A 10853-nucleotide genomic window follows, 5' to 3' on the forward strand; every position below is an offset into this window, starting at 1 on the left:
AAGCCTCACTAAATATGTATGCTGTCATTCATTTCCACTTGTTGATGGGTTTTAAAAGTTTCAAAATCAGAGCTAAATTGTTTAACCCCCCCCCCCCCGGCATAGTTAACGGGTATAACTTAACTACGTAGTTAACTATTTTATTCCCCTTCATTACACATGACGTTTTGCAGAGGATGAACTTAAAGACCTAAAATAAAAAAGCTTAATAGTGATTCACAATGGTTAAATATTAAAGAGGTCCGGAAAAAAACACAAACCTTCTTTTCCTAAAACATACACCAATTGAATTTTATGAAATTATTACGTTTTAAACTTTAGCTTTAAAACTACTGATTGCAATAAGAATTTCCAACCATTAAGTTGATAAGTAAATAATTTATAAAACAAATATATAACCTGGGGGAAATGTACGGAGAAGAAGCAATAACGATATTAATAATAACTAAAAACAATCTTCACAATAAAAACAGAAAATGTATTGATTTTTCGTTTAATAGTAGGCTACTTCAGATTGTGACCCCTTCACCCCCCCCCCCCAACTACGTAGAAGCTTTTGGCTCTAATAATAACAATTGCATTCATTTTTACAACAATATATTACTTGACAACAATTAGCTAATCATACAACACAACACTTCTTCCGATGATTTGTATTTTATTTTTCTACAAAACCAGACGCGTCTGTTATACCTACGATTCGTTTTCGCTCATGCAAACAATTAAAATACATTGATAGAAGTCTAAAAATACTTCACAGTGCTGTTTTGATTCCGATGCGACTGTTGGCTTTCGTTGGATCTGAGCATTCTATATTTCCGATGGGTTTGCTCTAACAGAAAAGCGCATGGAATATCAAGTTTAAAATCAGGATTCTATGGCAATTTGGGGTTTGCTTTAGGGTGTGAATGTTTCTCCTAACATACGTTTGATTTTAAGCCTGGTTTCAAGGCCGGTTGCTCCTATAATATACGTTTGATTTTAAGCCTGGTTTGTTCAATCTGATTTTGGACACAGGGTATGTTTAAAACGCCATTAGTTGTAAACTCAGCATTAAGATTAATCTCTCCAGCATCACAACCATCAAACCACCAGCCTCCCTGTGACTTCTCGGCGCAGTTTATCCCTTCGTCGCCATCGTTGTCTTTGTCGTATGTTGAGAACGGTTTGCCATTTGCAGACAAAATAACACAACCTGAGTAAATAGAACAACATTAAGTTTGCACATTTTTTTGGTTGCATTTGGTTTGAAACAGTTTTGCTTAACATTTAAAAGTAATGTTAAAAAACTGTTTATAAAAAGAGTGTTTGGTCCTGCCTATTGTTCATTATTTTCTTAAAGGAGCATTTATGTCGGAGTCTTGATAGAGTAGCGGTCGAATAGAAAATGAGGTTTTTTAAACATAAACAATAACAAGTGTACGAGCCTGTGATTGAATTGAGAAAGACTCTGCTTACCATTTCCGCGGTCCCATGAACCATCAACTTGAATGGTGTAGTTTTCACCCGAGAGGCGAAAGTTACCCAATTTAGAACCCCTCCACTTCTGTTGAGTCATTGACACAACCTCAACCTGGACTTGAATCTCCCACGAGGTGTCTTGATCCTCAGTCAACCGACGGACCTTCTCATTTCCCAGCCAGAAGCTCCCACTCATGTCACCAAAACCATTCATGTACTCATCCCATCCGCGGGTGAAATTCAAGTAACCTCTTCCACGCCTCTGGATAACCTTCAAAATCAAGAAAACAGAAGCACAATCAAACTTAATTAACAAATTTAACCAAGGTATATAGGTCCACAATGTGTTATTTTTTTAACGTTGTAGGCCTATGCACACGGATACTTTAAAAGGACAATATACACTAAAAAGTCTATCAGCTTGTAAATTTTGTCTTGATCAAATTCATCGATTGTTTTTTAATTTGTGGAAAATTAAATAATGGGAGGCTCTGTGAAGAGAGTATTCATGAATTGATCATCGCTTTAATTTGGTGCGGATTTGATGTTGGTGGACTCAGGTATTGACATTTTGGTCCGCCCACATGTTGACATGTTGACGTATAGATAATCACAGTAATGAATTTAACACAATTATTTTGTTTAACAATTTATTTGACGTTTAAATATGAGTTAAATTCAAATTCTTATAAGAGACCACATTCTTTGAAATATTGAGCATGACAACTCTCAGCAACTGGAATATAAATGTGCTCCTAAGTCTCTTTTTGTAAAATTGTTGATGGAGGAGGAACTTACAATCGATCCTTTCCAGTTTTTCATGTCGCAGTATACATCAAGGCCTTGTGGATACTTCGATGTGTAAATAGTGTAAACACCACTCATACTGGTAGAGTTAGCCTTTAAATAGTCTTGGCAATCGTAGTGTCTGGTCTCTATAGAATGAAATAAAAACATTAAGGAGGAAAACATAAACATCCTGGGCAACATCCGTGGATTACCACAGTCCATAAAGGCTGTATCACACTGTAGCGATTACGAAAACGATAACGATAACGATAACGACGCTAAAGGCCCGGTCACACAGGCCCGGATAACGAGAACGAAAACGATAACGATACAAATGCACGCCCTCGATTGGTTGAATGAGCGTGGCGTTTTCTGCGTGGAGCATTTCAACCAATCGCGAGCGTGCATTTTTATCGTGAGAACGAAAACGAGAACGGTAACGAGAACGGTAAAAATGCACGCCCTCGATTCATGGTGGAAATGCTCCACGCAGAAAACGCCAACGCTCATTCAACTAATCAAGGGCGTGATTTTTTATCGTTCTCTTTTTAGTTCTCGTTATCGAGGGTCGAGGCCTGTGTGACCCCGCGTAAAGCGGGTTGGCTCTTAGATCGCTTTCAGCATCATAATGAAGTTTTTGTTTTAACTCCGCAGGCTCAGAACAAATAATGTGGTCGTTTTCGAAACAACATATTTGGCTGTCGGATATTTATAAAGCGTGTGCTGTCCTTATAGTGGCTTCACACATAAGGGGAAAAGAAGCCGAAGTCCGCAAACCTGAGCTGTCGAAAATGGCATATGTCAAATTCTATGTTTATCTCGGTGCAACCCCACCAGTTGGAGCGAGTGCTCAAAACCATGCTCTTATCACGTCGAACAACCTGTTCGGTAGAAATGTGGGTTGTATGAACACCCTAAGGTGTACCTTTGATTCCTTTTTGTGTATCCATGAAACACCCAAACTGTAAAATTTTAACACCCCGGTTTTTGCAGTGGGGCAGAAGTACTCTCATCGGGTACAAACGGTTAAAATTATTTTGAAGATTTATTTGTATTTTCTTCTTGCGCAATCAGGATGAAACAGATAATATTTTAATATGCATCAATTTGGAATAAGGAACTCATTCTATTAAAATGTAAAATAATAAGAGACATCCTACTCACCTGCACAGATAATTCCCATCCACTGTTTCGGGCACGTGCATATGCAGGTTGTTGCATCGAACGTCCCGCCGTTCTTACACTCAGTCAATGCACACTCTGGAAATAAATGTCTCATGTTAATATTTTGCATGGTGAAACATCAATAAAAATTTTATCGGCATTGCAATGGGATTCCCTCCACAATTTCGACAATATTGTAAGTAGGCCTTGCACTGCCAAAACTGGGTGCTCAATTGATTCTCTTGATCTATATGTGGCAACACTGACACGGTGTTAATTTTACCAACGATAAAGTAACGGGGATAAATAACACCATGTTGGTGTTGTCACATATAGATACCAGGAAAGTCAATTAAGCACCCCAGTTTTTGCAGTGTGGGTGAGTTACGTTGGGGAGTTATGTGTGATAGGATTTAAGAAAGCAACCAAAACCTGTCACGTTTACAGAACAAGCAAGAACAAGCAAGAGGTGTGTTACAACAGAACAAGCAAGAGGTGTGTTATAACACACCTCTTGCTTGTTTTGTATTCTGGTAGGCTGAAACCCTTTTTTTTCCAGATTTCTGTTCTTATCTCACATTTAAGACCGAGCTGTGTTATAAAACACATATTGACTGGCATAATTCGGTGACTCACTGATCGATAAACTCCAAACGCGAAGTTAGATTATTTATTTCTCATCAAATATGACATTTCAAACAGAAACATTTCAAGGGATGTTTTCAACTATCATCATCATTAGACCGTGTAACGATTTTTGTTTCTTACCAATTATGTAACGTTTCTTTAATATACAAACAAAATTATCTCTCGAGCTTAAATTGTGAATAAAATTTAAAAAATGTGTTAACATAAATTGCCTGGAGCCTAGGCTGCAAGAAGTTAATATAAATAAATGACAATCCCCGATAATTATTCAAAGAGATGGTTAGATTTTAAACATTTCATTGTGGATTATTTCAATTGTCGTTCGGCGGGGATTCAAGTTCTTTGTTATGGTGTTTAAATTATGGCGTAGGACTACATTTGTATTCCTTTTTGATATCTAAACGTCAATACATATGGTGTCAATTTTAACAGTTCAGATTCTGCAGTGAGGTAGAAAGTATCCTCTTAAAGCATAGATGGTGAAATTGATTGAACATTTAGATTTTCCTACTTTAGTTTGTTTCGTGGCTTTAAAAACCATCCAGAGACTGTGCAGCAGCCAAGGGGCTGCTGCATTAATTCCTTGTTATTTTGAGTTTTGTTTACAAAAGAGATGACAGTTTTGACACATTGCATGGTGGACTATCAGTAAAGTTTCTATCGGCTGTGAAAAGGGAGCATTGCAATAGGACTCCCTTCACAATTTCATCAGTTGAAGTGGGTCGTTGGTGTGTCACTCTGAGGAGTTAAAGGGTTATGGTTGGAGAATCAACACAAACGTTTATTCAAACGTTTGTTGTGAACAAAATCCAAACCAAACCATTAAGTAAAAAATGTCTCTAAATGGTCAGCATCTCAATGTTTCTCACCAAAAGCGATGAAGATCATACTCACCAGTACAGGTGTTTCCTGTCCAATTCCCTGTGCAAGTGCACTTGCAGGCCGATGTGGTGTCACTGAGCGAGCCGCCATGCGCACAATCTTCATCCGTCTTCAATGCACACTCTGTATTAATTTACAAACAAAACTATCTCTCGAACGTAACTTGTTAATAAATTAACATTACGGTACACGTAGAATATAATGATCCACACAAAACATGCCTCGAAATTGCACGATTTTCCTTTTATGTCGTGAAAGCTACACCGTCGGCCATTTTGTAGAGTCAATAAGGTTTGGACTCCATGATTGCCGACCGTGTTAGTTCGCAAAGTGAAAAGAAAACCGTGCAATTTCAAGGCATGTTTGTGTGGATCATTATATTCTACTTTTGAATTATCAATCTCACCATATGCATTTCATAACAAACGGTTTTAAACGCTTTTCAAATACCAAATCGCCCGATCCAAGGCAACGTGTTCCTTCTAACCAGGTGTGGCGGTTTCAGTCTTCCGCCGTGTTCGGTTTTCCGGGTGACGTAGCCGGACATTTCACCACGTTGTTCGAACGGTTTAAGCTTTCCGGCGTGTTCAGTTTTCCGGGTGACGTAGCCAGACAAAAATACCACCGCGAGTACCCTGGCGAGTACTGTAGTTCTCTCAGTGACCCCAAATTGTTTATTATTACGATTCTTTTCTGTCTAGTCACATCCTCTTGCCCCATCTTTACACGTATTCATGCGTACAACTTTAAGCAGGTCACACTGCTTGTGCCACACCACATTCTCTCATACGATCCACGCGTTCACCGCTCGTTGTACTCGTGGACGCCCCCATGACAGCTACCGGAGAGTAACACGGATGACTCAATACAACACTAAAAATATTGACCAATTTTGCTTGCTGTGCGCAGGCATCGCATGACGTAATGTTACCGTATTTGGTCATTCGGAAAACTGAATACGGCGGAAAGTTGAAACCGCCACACCTGGTCGGTCGCGCGATGGAAATCTTGCGCGCAATCCTAAGACTGAGGCCTAAAAACCGTGTCTTTTTATGATCGTGCGTCAAGATTTCCATCGCCCGACCATCGCGCGACCGACTATAACTCGGCCTTTAAGGACCATGAATCATGACTTTCTACTTAATACCAGCACAGTCATTTCCCATCCATTGTTTCGGGCATGTACACTTGCAGGTTGCTGCATCGAGCGTACCGCCATTCTCACAGCCAGTCAATGCACACTCTGGAAACAATTGTCTCTTCAGGGTAAACAATGGCTATTATAAATAAACGGCGTCTGGAGACTGGACTACTGCATAAATTGTGTGTTTATGAGTAACGAAAACCAGCAAACTTGTTGTTTCTGATGTAGTGTCTGGTGGAGTACTGCTTTTTAACGAAGCTTGTTATTTTTACGAAATACATGATAATTTTAGACACATTTGATTCATGGATTAGCAGTCAAGTTTCTGTTGACGTTGATAACATTGACTGACATGGGATTCAATTATCAATAAGGGCAACAGTGAGTGGGTCTTTGGTGTGTCACTCCGGGTAGTAATGACGCTACAGTTAACAAACGACTCATGCTGAGATACTGAGATACGAGTCATGGTTTCTCAGAGTCAATTGTTTTAGCCAAACCAAACCAAGTAAAATTTCTCAAAATGGCCAGCGGCTCTTTGCTACTCACAAACGGTTATTATGATCATTAATACTGGATTGTTTACCAATTCATGACCATACATGTAAATATGGCGATCATACTCACCATTACAGAATATCTCAAATCCAGGTTTGCATATACATGTACATGTACATCGCTTTGGCTTAGTTGCAATGACTTAGTTGCTTTGGCTTAGTTGCACTTACCAGTACATGTTTTGCCGGTCCATTTTGGGGCACAGGAGCAATGGCAGGGATCGTCTATGAATGTACCTCCGTTTTCACAATTAGTCAGTGAGCAATCTGAGAATGAGAAATCCGTGTAATCACAATGATTGATAATGACAATCACTTAATGAAGAAGTAAGATTATGACAAGTTTTGTAGAGTAGACTTCCCAATAATGGCAGATATAAAGTGAAAATGATACATTTCGCCCTGTACCGTAAATCAAAATATGCGCAAATACAATGTCAAATGGTGCAATTAGTTGAAGGTTTATTATTATTCAGACCTTGGTTTTCTTTCAAGTTTGTCTAAATGGATGTTGTGAACTTAGAAGTCCAAGATCGTCTGAAACCTATCTGGACCGTAAATTCAGGCGGCCATCATGTCGCCTAATTTTTTACTTTACTTTCCTTGTTTTCAGCCCACACCTTTGTTGTATCACTTTGGTTCAAAAGAGTGTTGGTAAATTACTTTAAAAAAAAACAGTATTGACCAAACAAGACTATTTCTAAATAGTTATCCATCGGGATAAAAAAAAGAGTAAGTGGTTTAATATCTTCATTTTAATGCAGTGGACACTATTGGTAATCACTCAAAATAATGATTAGCATAAAACCTTACTTGGTTATGAGTAATTGGGAGAGGTTGATAGTATAAAACATTGTGAGAAACAGCTCTCTCTCTGAAATAACGTAGTTTTCGAAAAAGAAGTAATTTTTCACGAATTTGATTTCGAGACCTCAGATTTAGAATTTGAGGTCTCGAAATCAAGCATCTGAAAGCACACAACTTCATGTGACAAGGTTGTTTTTTCTTTCATTATTATCTCGCAACTTCGACGACCTATTGAGCTGAAATTTTCACAGGTTTGTTATTTTATGCATATGTTGGGATTCACTAAGTGAGAAGACTGATCTTTGACAATTACCAGTGTCCACTGTCTTTAGGCTACTCACTTTCACAATCGAAGTAGTTGAATATTTCAAAATCGAGGTCTGTGAATAGAGGGTGATCGGTGTAAAACGGATCAAACCCTCTCTCGGGTGTATACGTGTTCATGCCCCCAGGGTAGATGCTGGTACACTGGCATCGAAGGCGGTGATTTAACGGCATGACCCACCGTATAATGCCGTTCTTCTTAGGGTCCGGTTCCCTCCCGAAGCTGCAACTAAATGCTGTAACTGTTGCGAACCTCATCAAGGACACTTTAAATTAAAAGAAATAAAATGTTTCAAATAAGATTATCCAAAGTAAAAGAAAAGTTGCAGTGTTTTGATCAACGGTAGGGATAGATTGCGGCTGGCTACGCTTAGTTCAACAATCTATACATGGCATCGCGAGACTAATGAGGGAATAACATTTTGACCCGGGTTTCCCTTCTTGGGCGACGACCGGGTCAATGGCCGCTGCACCGCGCCGAATTAAAGACCTGCTTGAACGAAAATATCAAGTCGTGAACTTTGCTGAATTTCACTTAAAATCTTTTCAATGAATATGGAAATCGAGTCATATGATTATAAATATATTTCAATTGTGTAAAAAAAAAATCATTTCGTTGCCCTTATCCAGCGGTTTTCGTTGCAAACATTCCGTTTAGGTACAGGTGTTTAAAATACTTCAAAGGTAACAGTGAACAGTGTTTGATAGGATTCTTTTGCTGAGATTTTTGAAAATGCTCTTTTTAAGGCCCTTTCCGTGAGCTGTTAATTGTTGAGTGGCACCTCTCTCACACATAATACAAATGTTTGAAGAGAAAAAAACTGAAAACACTGGTTTTTGACAATATTCAGGGCCAGTGCCTTTAATGTCCACAATACACATTAATGGTCAGGAGAAGAGTTATTATCACAAAAACAACTTGAACAAAACGGACGACGTCTTGACGGTGTTTTTTTTTTTCGTATTTGAACAGAGTGATATCACATATTTCTGGACTGCATTCGCTACCCATTACCACGCCTATTGTTTGTTTATAGAATCTGTTATTAAACTCAAAGACATTTGCGCCATTGATTAGTTCCAAAAGACAACGTGCCTGTTGAACAGATTAGTTACTGCCTGGTAGACCGCAGCTGTGATTTCACTTGTTAAATCCTCGTCAACCAACTTATAGTGCGGCCCAGATAGTTGCCTAGTCCCCTCGTGTATATAGTCTGATTTATTGAGAACGCAAACACCCCTGGCTTTGTCAAATGGTTTTATGGCAATTTTTGTTTTGTTTGACTTGGACGTCTGCTTTAGTCAATTTGTCGCACATTTTTAATTTTTGTTTTGGTCAACTCCTCCAGTGTACCTTCAATGTACGATTCTAGGTATGTGTTAAAGGTGACTTGAAGATTCCTTATTGATGGCATTCGGAAGGGGTGTATATAGGTTCCGCCTTTGTTTCCCCGCCATTAAAACGCTTAGTCTCATTTTTCTGAAAAGCAGTTTCAAATGGCGTAGGATGGTAGACCGTTTGGGGATGAAGTTCAAACCACGCAAAAATACGATTAGCTCAATATCTGTAAAATGTGTGTCTGACAGACTTTTTTACAAATTGCTGATTTGTTTTGCTTTTTTGATCTAACCTCTCCATTCTCTTATTGGTTTTGGGTATAAATGTTTCTGGAGAGGATAGATATAACATCTTCCTTCAACTGAAACCCATATCCAATACGCCTCCAGTAGAACGTTGGTACATGTAGTACTATGTAACTAATACATACATGATGTTGTATGTCATACCCATACAAATGTTTCTTTTCTAGGTCAAATTCCATGGCAGCTTTCTTCTCTAAACCATCTAACTCTTTCCATGTACTTACACATTCAATAACTTTATCCCAAGAAGACTCTTTAAATGCAATAACAGGTTCAAATTCGTCTTTTGTTGCACGACAATTACACCCACTGCAACCCCTCCATTGCATGCACTGTCTGACATCTGTGTTGTTACACAAACAAACAAACAATCTCACACTCGTTCCCATGGGTAGTGAGTTTATGTGTACTAAAGTCCCATAGCACCATGTAACTCCAATAATTTGCCTAAAAAAGGGGCTAAGAAATTTTTTTTTGAGGAGCCAAACCAAACTTTGAACTTGAACATTGTAAATTATTTATTATGAATACCTTCTCTATGATATTATGACCTCAAACCTTCTTCACCCCTGACCCTGCAGCATTTTGACAGAATAAATGGCTTGGGCCCATGGCCTATGAAGAGAAAGAAGCAATGTTTAATAAAATGTTTCGTTATTCCTGAGACAGACGTAGGGTGTTTGAATGCCTGATTATGAGCTGGTTAAGATCGACTGTTTTCGGATAGCATTTGTGCGGGTTAGCATGCAAACAAATGCTATCCGCAGCTGTCTCATAACAAATGCACTTCAGTAACAAAGATCAGGAAAGTTGGATAACAGATAAGTTTTTACAGAGCTTTCTACTTTACTACGCATTGTAACAAAAATGGGTCGAGTATATAACAGTCTGAATCGTTCTGAAACAGCCGTTTAAAACATTACAGGGTCATGTCCGTGCGATAAAGGCCCGGCCTCGCCTTCAGCTTGTTTATCGCACGGTCACCACGACCCTGCTTGTCTTAAACGGCCGTTTTATAACTCGTCGCCACTCAGTTATTCCCTTAATAAAATGATAAACCAAATAATAGAGGAATAAAAATATTGTGACATCGACGGATATATTATATTTCGTCTTCTCTCGTTTCAAGAACTTAATGAGGCTTCAAAAATATTTAGGGAAGGGACAGTGTGGCCTGGGCCCAATTTCATAGAGCTGCTTAACGGTAAGCACATTTTTTCGCTTAACGTAGCAAAAAAAAATTGCTTAAAACCATTCAGATTCCATGCTAAACGTACACGAGCTTAAGCACGTAAACAATCTGCGCAGAAGAAGGCAGTGTATTTTGCACTGTGTGCATGGCCTAGGGCTGCTTAACGGTAAGCAAATATGTTGGCTTAACGTAGCAACAAAAATTGCTTAAGCGTAAACCTATTTCACCAGCGGTTGCTAGC

The 10853-nt window shown here is 38.8% G+C and overlaps 1 protein-coding gene across 1 annotated transcript; it reads right to left on the reverse strand.

The window, feature by feature from the left end:
• Positions 1-754: 754 nt before the first annotated feature.
• LOC139938237 (uncharacterized) lies at positions 755-9191 on the reverse strand. Its single transcript, XM_071933645.1, has 10 exons — positions 9131-9191; positions 7794-8042; positions 6817-6912; positions 6092-6187; positions 4957-5067; positions 3415-3510; positions 2260-2396; positions 1459-1732; positions 1032-1195; positions 755-832 (listed from the first exon to the last, which is right to left on the reverse strand). Exons 1-10 carry the CDS (start codon positions 9189-9191, stop codon positions 755-757), a joined length of 1362 nt encoding a protein of 453 aa, XP_071789746.1.
• Between the last annotated feature and the right edge of the window lie 1662 nt (positions 9192-10853).

This window comes from Asterias amurensis, chromosome 6 (assembly GCF_032118995.1).
Source record: "Asterias amurensis chromosome 6, ASM3211899v1".
In the NCBI taxonomy this organism is placed as follows: domain Eukaryota; kingdom Metazoa; phylum Echinodermata; class Asteroidea; order Forcipulatida; family Asteriidae; genus Asterias; species Asterias amurensis.